The 14,493-nt window shown below is 38.0% G+C and overlaps 1 protein-coding gene across 9 annotated transcripts; it reads left to right on the top strand.

The window, feature by feature from the left end:
* Nucleotides 1–2,980: 2,980 nt before the first annotated feature.
* On the top strand, nt 2,981–13,605 carry LOC149053900 (uncharacterized). 9 transcript variants are annotated; one of them, XM_089199563.1, is made up of 9 exons: nt 2,981–3,067; nt 3,225–3,362; nt 5,861–5,997; nt 6,537–8,433; nt 8,610–8,667; nt 8,798–8,913; nt 9,454–9,567; nt 10,504–10,630; nt 13,406–13,605. In XM_089199563.1, the coding sequence occupies exons 4-7, from the start codon at nt 8,429–8,431 to the stop codon at nt 9,455–9,457; spliced, it is 183 nt and encodes a 60-aa protein (XP_089055689.1). In that variant the 5' UTR covers nt 2,981–3,067; nt 3,225–3,362; nt 5,861–5,997; nt 6,537–8,428; the 3' UTR covers nt 9,458–9,567; nt 10,504–10,630; nt 13,406–13,605. The 9 variants fall into 9 exon arrangements, 6 of the variants coding, with proteins under 6 accessions (XP_089055689.1, XP_089055684.1, XP_089055675.1 ...); XM_089199558.1 differs by having other exon boundaries at nt 8,798–8,909; nt 13,406–13,604; XR_016184748.1 differs by lacking the exons at nt 8,798–8,913; nt 13,406–13,605 and adding an exon at nt 10,820–13,386 and having other exon boundaries at nt 6,537–8,667.
* The last annotated feature ends 888 nt before the right edge of the window (nt 13,606–14,493 follow it).

Raw genomic sequence — 14,493 nt, forward strand, 5'->3', positions numbered from 1 at the left:
GGTTAGGTGGTCCTCGACCACAGGGAGCCTCCTTTTGAGCACTCCAGTGATTTGAAATATCATAAGGGCTTTTAAAGCTTGCTCCCTCGTAATACCCCTCCCCCCCCCCTTAGGGTTAATTTTGTCCAGTAGGCCAAACTCCCTCGATTCGATTCTTAACCCATTCATAAACAATGCATCACATGTCTGTCTTTTTTCATCCATTCCGTATCTCGCGGGTCTGTACGCACAGCTATAGGACTATTGACGTTCTAGCATGGTAATAAAGTGTTGTTCAACTAAAGTGAATTGGAAACTGTGTGGAACCTATGATAGAGTTTAGTGCGATGGCAATACACATATCTGCTTTAAAATTCGTGAGTTTCCAATTAAAGAAGAACATACCATATACCGTGTGCATTGTGCTAACCCTAACCCTAAGCATTATAAAAGAATACCTCGCGTTGTAGTGCTTTGTGAGTTCAAGGCCCTCCACCGTCCCTCTTCCCATCTTCCGTGGGGGGCTTATTGGCTTTAAGGCTTACAATTCTCACAACGCCTACGAAAATTAAAAGCTGATATACAAACGACAGTTAACATTTTCTTGACCTTATAATAAAATTGCAAAGGGTTTAGGGTTAACTCTAACCCAAAATTGGTCATGTCAGCCCCGGAGACAAGTACAGGAAACTTTCATTAAATGCGTTTCAACGTGGGAAGTAAAGTAGTAAGGTAAAGCTAATGACAGACTTTAAAAATTTAGAGTACCCAGAAAAAGTACGATTAAATAATAAAAAAATCATTAAACCTAAACCAGCGAAAAATATATATAAAAGCAATAGAAATTGTATGTTACCAAATTATTGTCGTCATATTGCATCATGTAAGAGTGGATCTTAAAAATTTTGATGCATACAGCACCAACTCTTTAACGCTTTAGCCTAATTAAGCTGAGAATTTTTTCAAGACCAAATTATAAATATTCCATACTTAGTATAAACATGCGATCATGTCGTTGCATGAATAAGTGGGTGAGACAGACATTTAAAAAAAAAGCACAGGTCTGATGATGACGTAGGGAGGGGGTTTGGAACCCTTAATCCGCCCCAGATTTACATTTTTTTGGCTCCCAAAGGAGCGTTTTTTGCGGAACATTACAGTTTTTCTCGTTAGATGGAAACTCTTGTACTTAGTATATAAAAAGAATTTTCATGACCATAAAGTTTCGTGATTGAATCATAGTGGCTGAGAAGTTAAGTTCTTCTCGCGAAGAGTTGGATATTGATTTATATAAAATCGTGGGTATATTTACATCACAAATACAATAAAAAATAAAGTCAATTCTGAGAAACTGAAGTTTTAAAAATTCAGTGGACAAAAAAAGCATGTAAAATTTAGAGGGCTACGTTTTCGTAAACATCTGAATTTAATCCATTTTATTTAAAGGTCTTTGACGACATTGAGATGAGCTTCCATACAATTTACGACCTTTCAATGAGCTGGACTGATTATTTTACTCTTTCGAGCTTCGAAGCGCACCTTCTACACAGATGGTATTAGAAGGCTGCTCTTAATAGCCAATTGCAACTTCCTGGGAAGGACAGTTCTTAAAGGCCGAATTTCGTGTTACTTGGTTATCCATCCTCGTTTGTTTCATTAAGGAAGGCTTTTGAAATTACGGATCAATATTTGTTCCTGGGAAACCGAGCTCGATATAGATGACTCACTCTCGAAAGATCAATATTTGTTCCTGGGTAACCGAGCTCGATATAGATGACTCGAACTTGAGTCACAACCCTTGAAATCGAGTTTGAATCGAATCAAATCGTCACGAAGTTCCGGGTCCTTCAAAGGGCGTGATTGGCCTTATTCTGGAGATCTCTAGAGCAGACATCCTGTAGCCGCCTCAAAATCCCGCTCATTAAGTTCGGATTTAAGATCAGGTGCTTAGAAATTTTTCGCTGAGAGTCCTCGGCGGAAAAAAAAAGTAGATTGTGAATAGTAATTTACCAAAAGACACTCTTGGGAACTCCTCGAAGAGGCTGTTGGACGGCAGACTTCTTTTCTTCCTGCATCCACTGCAGCGCCTGTGCGATGTAGAAAAGAAAGGGTTTCTTGCAACTTTGAAAAGTTTTAAATGGTTCTAATGATCCGAATGACTTGCACGCCACTTACAGACGTAATAAAAAAAGGCACGACCTATCAATTCGTAGCTTTTTAGTCCATTTTGGATTTTGCCTTTGTTTATCAATCCAATTATTACTTGTAATAGCTTTATTTTTTAGTCCATTTTGTCATAAGGTATCTTTTCTTTGTAGTGAGATGGTCTCAAACAATTTTGCGCCTATCCAAAAAAAAAAAAGGAAAAAATCAAGAAAACACTTTGCGAGGGAATTATGAACATGTTTTATTCCATTGATTTCGGCTAGAGAAACCAAGAGCCATAGTTCGTTTTATTCAACCACATCAAAATTGAACTATTAAACCGTGATATAATTACTTGCTCCAACTTTAACTTGACAGAAAAAAAAATTGGAAATAGTTTTTGCAAAGAAAGGAAGACAGAAAGAAGGAAACGTTCTTTTAGAAATGCGAGTTCACTGAAGAAAAACTGCTTATAAGATATTCATCCGGGGGGCAAAATTTGTTTAATGCGTATTGACGCCCTTTCACACCTCTGGAGTTGTTGTTGTGACACTCCTTAACCCAGTGGCGTAGCTAGCGTTCACTGGGAGGATGTGGTGGAGTTTGTTTTCGTGCGCGAAGGGCGATCGTTTGGGATCAAGGATTAACGACTGCTAGGACGCTTAAATGTTTTCTTTCTTTTTTACATCGACCAAAATGAACTTAAAAACTACAGATTGGTGAGTCTATATTATGTCTGTACTTAATCAATTATTTTGAATTGTCGAATATAGATGTGATCGCGCGTCGTCTCATCTTACATATTAGTGACAGATTTACGCTGGGTAATTTAAGCGAGTGTTTTTGTTTTAGGGGTGTCTTCTGTTCGCCTTTTCTATGATTGAAATCCGCAGCGCCAAAATTTGATTTCATAGTTTCGTTGTTGATTTATGTAAACGTAAAGGTAAGAAAATTGTTAATGAATAGTTACCTAGTTAGTAATTGATCAACCGAACAATAGAGGGCTTCAGTTTTCATGTTCGTTGGGGTTCTTTCAACGATTCAGTAAGAGCATGCAGCTGCAGTCTTTACACACTCTAAAGTTACATTATGATCTACAGAAAACGTGCTTTTCAGAGGGCCGTGGTGTTATTGGAAAGGAAGAGGGCTGCTGTTCCCGGGAACGCAGAAATGAGTTGGGTTATAAACGCCAGGCGGGTGATGGACATTAACTTTACAAAAGGAGAAGACGTCATTGGGTGAGTCTTGTTTCTCTTGTCACTCGCTTCTTCTGAATCATTTCGCTTCAAGGTGTAAGCTACTTCAAACTAAGTCGCTATATGAAGTTTCTATTGAGTTGATGACGCTTACTGATAATTGTCTAACATATTCCATACGACAAAAAATTGGATTAAGTTGATTTAAATTGTTCAAGTGGAATTGGACTCTACTTTGCCATCTAATTGCTAATGACACCTTGACACCTCTAGTTCCACGGTTCAATTGACCTTAGACTGAACATTGTTCGCGTCGCTGGCGCACAAACCAGAGAGCAACATAGGACGGGAAGTTAAAAAGTAGACTTAAACCTTTACTAGACATTCAACGCTGCGAGCCCGGCAAATAATTTTTAACTTTGGTGAAAACTTTACCATTTCGTCTGAAAGTTCCGATGCGAAAACGTCGAAGGAACACCGTCCACCACTCAGCCCAGCGGGTGTCTTGTACGCCTAATTTTGCAATCGACGCGGTGGTGAACCAACATCAAATCTAGTCCTAAAACGACGCAAATTTCATGTTTAGTTACGAGAAAAAAACAAGAAACAAAACAAAACTAAAAATCTCTTAACCTCTGAAAGCTATATTTTAGTGCGTCGTTTACTTCGGTAGACACAAAGCAATAAACAGTTTGAGAGCAGAAGGGACGTGCGGGATTGATGATAGGTCGAGTCACTTTTTCTCGCATATCACTTTTTAACTCGCGTTTTAAACTTTAAGGATTTCAATTTTGGCTGACTTCCAATAAAAAAACGAACATCTAAGAAACTAATCTTGTCAACCGTCCAGACGTTTAAAAAGGAAAGCTCCTTTTCCGCTTAACGATCAAAATTTTAAAAGTAAATTTAATGACCCACATTATTCCTTGTTAGACTCCGCGAAAATGTAGATCTTTAAAGGGATAGCTGGAATAGTTTGTATGCTATTTTCGTGAGTGCCCTAATTTTCTTTCTCTGATACCATAGAACGCCGGATGTACTCTGCCAGGAAAGGCGCTTACTCAGCTATTTCAATGCTTGCATAATCAATGAAAAAAACCAGTTATTCTTAAATTGCTTTTTCATACTGTTATCATAACCTTTGATGAAGAGGTTGGAAGAGTGAAAGCCAAACTTTTTCCAGGAGGAAAAGAACAAATTATCCACATATTTGTTACCCTCTCAGATAAAATGTAAACTTCACACTGGTCTCCGAATTAAACTCCCTAAACTCCCATTAGTTACCAGGACAGAATTTCTCCTTACAATAACAATACAATATCAACCAGACAAGAGACGTGATTAAAGAAAAATATGAAATTGGGGATAATTACCGTAATTTCCGTCCAATTACCCGCGTGGCAGATTACCCGCATTGGTCAATTTTTGCGGTAACGAGAAAAATTTCAACAGATTACCCGCACTGGCAGATAACCCGCACCCAAAAGAAAAAGAAAATCGTCGACTCCTGCAAAGTTCCCTCATTGTTTTTGTTGACATAATATCCTTTAGCGTGCAATTAAAAAAGTTTCACACTTTTTGTCTTCGCTGTTTCGTTGAGAATGATACCAATTGTTTAACTCTGTTCTTTGAAAAATCGATAGCACGAGATCTACTGGGTCGGAGAAATCGCTTTAAACGGGAAATACTCTTTACCTCAAGGCGGTGCTAGCTAGGGAAATTCCTCTGATGCGTCGAATATTCTGTTGCGCTAATTTATTATACGGCGCCACGAAATGAACATGTCGGCATCATTTACCGTGTGAATTGCCCTGAAGCCAGCCTTTTCACAGTAGTTGAATTCTTTTATTTTCAAGTTCACTTCCCGTGTAGGTGAGACTTGTTTTTTTGAACTAAACAAAGAAACAAGCTGTGAAATTGACAAGGTAAGAAAGTAAGAGTACGAACAAGATAAAAGCTATGTTATGCGTGTTTTCGATATAGCTATGTTTTGTATGTTTTCGATTTGCATCGGTTTTCATCGAGAGCAATAAAGTCTCTTATTATAGTGAGCAATCTGCGCGAAATAAATGAGTTATTGCACAAGCTTTTTAAGAGTATTTGTAGTGTATCTTATCACCTGTTTTTTTTCCTGTTTATCGTTTCTAACTACACTGGAAGCTTTCAAAATTATTGTATTACCCGCACCTTCCTATAACCCGCACCAACAACTGTTTTTGGAAAAATTAACAGATTACCTGCGGGTTATCGGCCGGTAGTTGATCGAATACCCAGTTCTCTGAACTAATATTATGAGAGTTGTACGATTGACAGTAAGGAGAATTACCAATTTAGATCTAGAATTAAAGAATATTGGCCCCTATGATGACAGTATGCTCTAGTGTCTTTACCTTTCTTAGGCAAATGCTACCTATGTGTAATTTCTGCAAGTGCAATGTTTAAGAAAATTTTCAGTAAAGTGAGGGACTACTATTCAAAATTACAATATGATAAATTGTTATGATATGGTGATATCAATCCCTAATATTTCCTTACACCAGGTTAGAGTTATTTGCATCATACTTCAGAGGACATGCCATGTCAAAGGTTGTGGCTGCCCTCCAAGATGGTGTCAAGCTGATGGAATTATTTGGATGATCAAGGAAAAAGAAAATTTCCCTGTGGCTTACAAATCCAGGTTGGTAACTTAGCTTTTTATTACATAAAAATTATTAGCATAATGTCTTTCTTTCTCAGTCCTCTTCATTCCACTGAAACTTTTTGGTCTCATGTCCTCCACTTCATGCCATGGAAGTTGTCTTTCCCCCACTTCCAAACTTTTTTTTTTGTCACATGTAATAGTTCCTTACTGTTGACACATATCACCAAAATTGGCCAATTGTAGAGTTTGAAGCCCATCTACATTTTATATCCCAAATCTCAAAATACTTTACTGGTTACCAATATATAAAAGCCCCCAGGCAAACCAGTGTTGATGTTTTCTTGCTGCTGTGAATTTTTAGTAAGTTGCATTTGTGCACTGTTCTTAACTCTATCACCATCAAAAAAATTAAAACTTTAAAAGAAAACATGTTTCTATTTATGTAAACTATTGAAGCAATCAACAACCATGTTGAAGGCTACCAGACAGAAATTCACAATTATATTAAGAAAAATATCCCCAAGTAGCAATATGTGATTGACCCCTTGTGACAAGAATCTCATTCTTGATTTCAGCCTCAAATACCTTGACATCCACGGTATCAACACCAACCCCTTCGTCAACCCAACCTAATCCCATTCCTCCACTAGCCCAAACTAGCTCCACTCCTCCACTAACCCAAACTAACCCCACTCCTCCACTAGCCCACCCTAACCCCACCATTCCGCTCGCCCAAACTAACCCCACTCCTTCACTAACCCAACCTAACCCTACCATTCCACTTGCCCAAACTAACCCCACCCCTCCACTAGCCTAACCTAACCCCATAATTCCACTTTCCCATCCTAACCCCAATCCTCCACTAGTCCCAACTAACCCCACTCCTCCACTAGCCCAACCTAACTCCACCCTGCCATTTGCCCAACCTAACCCCACTCCTCAATCATCCCAACCCAGCTTTGCTCCTCCACTAGCTAAACCCAACCCCAACTCCAACCCCACCCCTCCACTGGCCCAACCTAACCTCAGCCTTCCATCAACCCAATCATACCAGACCCTTTCATCAGCCCAATCCTCCGCTTCATCCACTTCAGAAATTGGAGGTAAGTAATTTTTCTTTCCATACACTACATGGGACAAAACAAACCACAGTACTGAAGAAATACATGCACAGTTGATTTGAATGGCAGTTCTTTAATTAGTGATATCCAGCACACACCTTAACAATATTTATGTTTATTATCATGAGAGAATATAGCCAACTGCAGCAATTCATGCATGAAGGTAAGTGGGTGTATACATCTTGAGGCTGTAGCTGGTTAAATTTAATCCTCTACCATATCCCAGGTCATGAATGATTCATGAAAACTATGATACTCATGGTTCGATACCAAGAACTTGTTTAAACATCCCTAACTGAAACATGACATCAAACTAAACAGCCTGTAATGGTTGTGATTGTTTCCTTGTTTAACTGTCAGTAGCAATTTTTATTTGCACTGATGTGCATGCATTTAAAAGATAATGATTTGCCTGAAATTGTAGGATTGCAGATGACCAACCCCAAGGTATCACCCGTTGATACAATAACCCACTTGTTCTAAATTGTACCATCATTAGATATGTATGCCTTATTGGCCATCAGACTTTATTTGTGGATTAGTATAAATACGTTAATTTTTATTGGTATATCATCTTTACTCTCATTGATTGCTGCACTGGCTGTATGTTGACAATTATTTCGTGTACAATACATCAATATGTTTTAATGGGAAAACATTTAAATGTAGCTGGTGTCCTTCAAGAAGACCTCAGCTTAGTGGAAGCTGTTTGTCAAAACCATGGAAAAGGTACTGTTAATTGGAAAGGTATATAGGATACACACAAGGGGTGAAAAAACTGTGTTTCCCAACATGATTTTCACAAAAATGGAACCAAATGTCTTAAAAAAATTATCAAATTATAATCACTTGGAGACAACTTACTTGTTTAAACCTAGACTAACAGTACATGTTGCATTTCTAAGGAGACACATAAATAGTAGGGTAAAAGCCCTAAACAGACAGGATTTCTTCAACACAGGTTTTACAATGGCTTGCTAGGCTTCGTTCTTTTTTGGTAGTTCAGATTTGAAAGAGAGTAAGCATTACTGCTCGCCCTGAAGGGCAAGCTGTGACTAGCATGTACTAGCCCCTAAGTCATTTTTACTGGCTCAAAATGTTGTAATTTGAATGAATCTTAAAAAAACTGCCTATCCATTAGGCAAGTAACAGTAAGAATCCATTAGCCTGATCAGAAAATCCGCTGTACCCTTAAGTTGTAGATTTGAGTCAAAGTATTCATAGAGAAATTGAAGTTACATTAAGAAGACTGGACAGGATGGAGGAGGTGCTCCTATGTGAGAGGGAGCTTTATGACAACTATGCTAGGTTGGAGCCCCTACAAGTCTTTTTAAATCTCACCTTTGATGAGGTTTGTATTGACTATTATAGCCTGAGGAAATATAAGGTATGTGTGGAAGGTTCCATACATGTACATTTTCAATTGTTCTATATTCTTAATTTCCATTTAACAAAACAATCAAATTAAAGGAAATACCGGTAAATAATTGTCATCAATCTTCACTTCAACAAATATTTTTCTGTCAGCAAGAGAGTGAAAGTCCACAATGACAAGGAGGATCAAACCACTAGGATAGACATGGAGGTGAATAGTATAATATTACATATCTCTAACATGTCTCAAACATATCTCTACAATATGCTACACCCCATTAAAGCCAATTCATAGTGTTTTGATATTGATGAATGATGAAAGTATAAGTTTATGTTGACAGAAAAGCCAGGCCAATGAACATGGAGAAGTATGTCCTGGAGTGTTGACCCTTTCACTCCCACAAGTGACCAAGACAGAATTTCTCCTTACAATATCAATACAATATCAAGCAGGCAGGTGATGAGAATAGAGACAAATATCAATCATGGGATTATTAGTTGATCCAATACCAAATTCTCTGAACTAACATCATAAGAATTGTATGGCAGATAGTAAAGAGAATTACTAATTAGATCTTGGGAGTGAAAGGGTTAACCCAATCTGCTAATCAAATCTTACAATGTCGTGCTAGTGTCTTTGGTGATGAGTAGGGGAAAAACTTCTTATGACATGTCTTGAAAACAATAATTTCATATATTGCCTACATACTACCAATCAGTGGATAAAAGAAAGAAAAAAGTCCTTCAATAAAATAAGATAAAAGTGTACATCCTCAGGAATAGAGAATATTGAAATCAAAGTAATGACTCTGTAGATAGCGCCCCAGTAATACTTGTAAAGGCAACCTTTCAGAATCACTGGATAATTGCTGCAGTTATTTTCTGGCCAACAGATCTCTTTGGTGTTTTAATTCCCCCCTTCTTTCTGCTTGGAATGAAGTCTGGGGAGTTCAACATAACAAAAAATAAGAAATATTTTTCCCTTTTAACTTGATAGGTGAGAGGTAGGGGGTCAGTGGGTACTGCATGAGGACAAAGAGGGCATAACGATAATCCTACCGTGTGGCAGTACCGACTGAAATGCAAATTCAAGGCAACTGCCCTTTTCCAGGTATTTACAATAACTTGTGTATGAGTAGTTAAGATGAATATCCTTTAAGATCAATAATTGGAATGATAAACACAGTGTTTCTATCTCTCTTCTAAGGATTTGTGAAAACAAATTTTATTCAAGATGTATAGATATTTTATATATCTACATTGTTGCGGCAAACGAACATCAAGGCTCGATGAAATACCAAGAAAATCGTGACCGGAGAAAAATGCCAACCAAATCCAGGGAATATATTACAGGGACATAACTTTAATCAATCTCGTAAACTGTAAACGAATTAAAAAAGGGACTTATATAATAGATTGTATTCAATTAAACACGTGGCGACTTAACAGCGTAAATGAATCTAACATAATAAAGGAACTAATAAATGAACCAAATGCTACGGCAAACACAAAATATACATACAAATAAGGACGAAAGAGCTTGCCCGAAACGAGATAAACAACAAAAAAGGCGAAAACAACTTACATATCAGTCCCTATACGCCGGTGGCTTGAAATCACACTTTACAAATTAACTTTGGATGAACAGGCGATTAATGAAAGCGGGCGAGAAAAACTATTTAAAGGAATCAAATGGCACAAAGGCCAACTGTAACGCAAATGTCACGCAAGTTTGAAAGTCACGCATTTACATACATGGTCACTTACTTGCAAGTATTAATTTCCTCTTTTCTTTGATAAATATTTCTTGATCAGAGGAAATAAAACTGAGTTGTATTGATTTACAGGTGACCAAATATCTGTAATCCTCTTCATCTCAATACATGACAAGAAAAGCCAGCTTCATACCACTAATTCTAATTAAGAAGGCAACCCACTTTCCAAAGGAAAGGAGCACCCGCCCACTGCAGGCTATTTTGTCTGTTTCCTAGTCACACTTCGTATTAAAGACATTCTTTTAAAAGAAATTTCTTTCTTTAAATGAAAGGAGGTGTATGACTGGGCAGGGTCACAACAGAATGTGCCCCTAAATTTTACCATACAAAGACAGAAACAGGTGGTTAAAAACCAAGATCCCCTTCTGCGTAAGGAGGTGCTGGATATCTTGCGAGAGGGTATGTACATAAATTAAAGTTGTATCTATTATGTAGATTTTTTCTATCAGCGGTAGCAGGCTTTCAGTCAGTTGTTCCTTTTGCTTGTTAAACCGTGCGTGATTTTTAGTGTTTATCGGAGAATTTTTTTCCACCCATGGCAGTTAAATTACTTTAACAAATTGGTTGAAAAAATCTCATTGTTTTTAGTTGATTAGTCATTAAGATCAGTCGCTAAGCACGTGGAATACAAGTATCGCTAAATTAATCAGATAAGTGTCATTTACTTCTTTATAATACCTCTTCTTTTGGTTGACTTAGTGTTTGTCTTCAATTAGCCATAGACGAGAGAGTAGATACATGGCCAAATTCGAACCAATCAAGTACAAAACAATCACTTAACAAATACCAATTTGATTTTTTAAAACCAAAGTAGTGCTCGTAAATTTATTACCAACCTGAACAATATCACAACCACAACCACAACCACAACCACAACCACAACCACAACCACAACCCCAACTCAACCATCATGGGTGTATGGGTGTGTGTTTGGGTTAAGTTCAGGGTCTGTGTGTGGGCTTGGGTTAAGTTTTGATTTGGGTTTAGGCTTAAGTTAGGGGTAAATGGTTTTTGTTCCAGTATAAACGGAGGCAGACTTTCGTACCAATACAAAATGTAACAATTATTTTACCCGAAAAAAAACCAATCCTTTAACTGCCAGCCGACGATAAGCATGTAATTCAATTGCCACACAGTTAATGATGGCAGTGTGAGATTCCTCGCCTATATATTTTTATATGCAAATTTTCGCAGTATTTTAATAAAGTTAAGGTTATGATTTACATATTGAAGATGAATAAGCAACCTGAGTGTAAAATATAAGTGAGCAACATCAACCAGTGAAACTTCGCTTAAAGACTTTGTAAGACAGCGTGCGACATAGCCAAAAAGAAATAGTGCCTATGACTTTATTACTTGAATTTTTCTGAAACGCCATGTGAAATAACTTAAAAAACCGATCTTCTTCCCTTCAACAACAGGCAAGTCGACTTCAAGCTTGACTTCATCAGGAAGAATTCAACTTACCGAAATTAGATCTATTAACCATAACAGTTGTATAAAATTGCTTCAATATCTTGTGTCTTGCAAATCGACTGCCACTTCATTCTTCAGGGGCCCTTCATTATCCCCCTATCCTCTTTCGTGGGGCTTATCGAAGTGTTTACTTTAGGACCTTCTGTTCACACAATGCCTACAACAATTAACAGTTGATGTATAAACGGCAGTTAATATTTTATTTACATTTATTGTAAAAGATAATTTAAAAATTGGTCATGTAAGAGTCGGATTCAAGAATGGGAAATTTGAATGAAATGCGTTGCAAAGTGGGTTACACTATCGGGCCCTATACCGCTTTTTTTCCCTCAACATAACTATCCATATCCTTTTGGATGGTATATGTTTGGCATTGGAACGCTGGCTGATGAGAAGAGTATTATTTCATAATTGGATGACACACCAGATTTCTTTCCAGTTCCAGTCATTTTAGCAAATGATTTGCGAGCGTCCCTGAGGAAATAAAGTTCTTTGGATCCAGAATTTCTACGCAAATCAAAATTTTTAAGTCTCTAGTCAACCTTTTCCCTTTCTACTCCTGTTCTGCAACGACTCTAGGCCAGGAAAAGAAAACTAATGCATATAAACCTAAGCTTTCTGGCTTTTTTGATGGAATTGCGATTCCTTTGTTTGAAACTTTGTCACTGATGTGTGAAAGTTTAGTGACGTTGAAAAGTCATATCCTCCTTCATCTTTTAAGAAACGCGTTCTTTTTTATGAAAATTTTTCATATCGTCAGATCAATTAGAGGATGATGTGTAGATAAAGAGACTGAATAAGTAGGAATACTCAAATTATCAAATATTGTAGCTGGGTAAAGTTTTTCGACTTGTTAAATTCTGATATTTGTTGGCCCAATCTTGTTTATTTGTAAAGTGTAAGCGGTTCTCGTAATGAAAAAAACCCATTTTAAAATATTGCTTGTGGCATAGCATGGCCAACAATTGAATTACTCCGTGTAGAATTAAGGGGTCATACTGGTTGTTAAAAAAGCACAGATCAGATGATGGGGGAGGGAGAGGGTTTGAACTCCCTGGCTTACCCCTGGTTCTTCCCCTAATTTACATATTTGGCTCCTAAAGAACCCTTTTTAGCGTGACCTATAATTGAAGCATTCCAGATTCTTTTGTTTGATGGAAACTCTTGGAAATAATATGGATATACTTGTTTTGTGATGCAAAGAGTAAGGCCTACAGAATATGATCAACTGACCCTCCATTCATGTGGTATTTTTTTGCTTCCTGTGAGAGTACGAGATTGTTGAAACTTAGAAAACTTGTTAGCCAGTCTATCAGAGACCGTACCAGTAGTCAAAAATATTCCCAGAGAATGTACTGTTCCATATGAAAACCTAATGAGTGTGTTGGAAGTTTGTTTTACAGATAGCACATTTGAAATTTTTGATCGTTCATCCTAGAACGAAGAAAAGTTAAGATATGCAGTAGAGATGATGGCAAGATCATTATCTATTATTAAAAAGGCTAGAGATGCCAAATTGTAAACGTGAGAATTATTGAGACTGTCGATTGAAAAAAAACTACAGTGCCAGACTTCAGTCGTTTTCTTTTCCTTCTAAAACTATGAATGATTTTTCATTTTTAAGGAACTTCAAAATTGAAAATATTTCTCATTTCCCGTCTGAGTTTATATTCATTCTTATTATGTCCTTCTCGTCAGGGAAAAAAAAAGTTATGACAAATGTTCTGTATTATGTCGAGAATCAACGCAAGTACCTTCTGGGGAAAGAAACTGGCAATAAAAACGTTTTGGTAAGTTTTGATTACGTTCATACTTTTAAAAATAGTTGTAAAAAAGCCCTAACGCTGAACTCTAACCCAGCTTCTTCCCAAACCCCAACGCTAACCCCATCCCCAAGCACCAACACAAAACTCGAACCTTACCTCAACTAGAACCCCATCCACAACCCCAACCCCGACCCCAGCCCCGACCCCAGCCCCAACCCCAACCCCGACCCCAACCCCAACCCCAACCCCAGCCCCAACCCCAAACAAAAAAAACCCAAACCCCAGACCCACACCTCACCAAAACCCAAACAAAAACCCCAGACCCAAACCTCACCAAAGTTCTTACTCCACGTTCAACCACAACTCAAACTGGAACCTAAACCCTTACTTAAGCCTAAGCCCCAACCTCAACCCCTAACCAACCTTAACCCTAACTCAAACCTTAGCCCCAACACCAACACTAAGTCCTAACCTAACTCAATTCCATACCCAAACCACAACCCAAACCCAAACCCAAACTCAAACCCAGAAACCAACACCAGAAAGCCAAGATCTAACCCCAACCACATCCCAATCCACAACCCCAACTCAAAAAAATCCCAAACCCCAGCCACAACCCCTCCTCAATCCCCAATCTCAACTTTAATTTTAACTCAAATCTAAACGAAACCCAAAACATAATACAACACCAACACGAATCCCAACCCTTAATCCCAACACCAAACATAACCCTAAGCTAAACCCAAACCCAAACCCAAACTCAAACCCCAACACCAACACCAACACCAACCCAAAAGCTAACCCTAACCCTAATTCCAATTCCAACTTCGATCCCAATTCCAACACCAACCCTATCACCAACCCAGGCTTCATACCACAAACCCAACCTTAAACCAAACCCTCAGCCCCACACCACATCAAACCCTAGCCTCACCCCAACCCTGACCATAAACCACAACCAAAGCCACGACTAAAACCCGAACAACCACAATCCAAAATAAAGCCCCAACTCCAAACCCC

Source organism: Pocillopora damicornis, chromosome 1 (genome assembly GCF_964200805.1).
Source record: "Pocillopora damicornis chromosome 1, jaPocDami1.2, whole genome shotgun sequence".
Lineage (NCBI taxonomy): Eukaryota > Metazoa > Cnidaria > Anthozoa > Scleractinia > Pocilloporidae > Pocillopora > Pocillopora damicornis.

Bases quoted from the DNA above. Each gene is read 5' to 3' on its own strand.
- LOC149053900 (XM_089199549.1), top strand. From the start codon at position 7,688: ATGTTGACAATTATTTCGTGTACAATACATCAATATGTTTTAATGGGA. The intron at 7,812-8,278 runs GTACTGTTAATT...TGTACCCTTAAG, and splicing joins TTGTCAAAACCATGGAAAAG to TTGTAGATTTGAGTCAAAGT. The intron at 8,434-8,609 runs GTTTGTATTGAC...TTTTTCTGTCAG, and splicing joins TAAATCTCACCTTTGATGAG to CAAGAGAGTGAAAGTCCACA.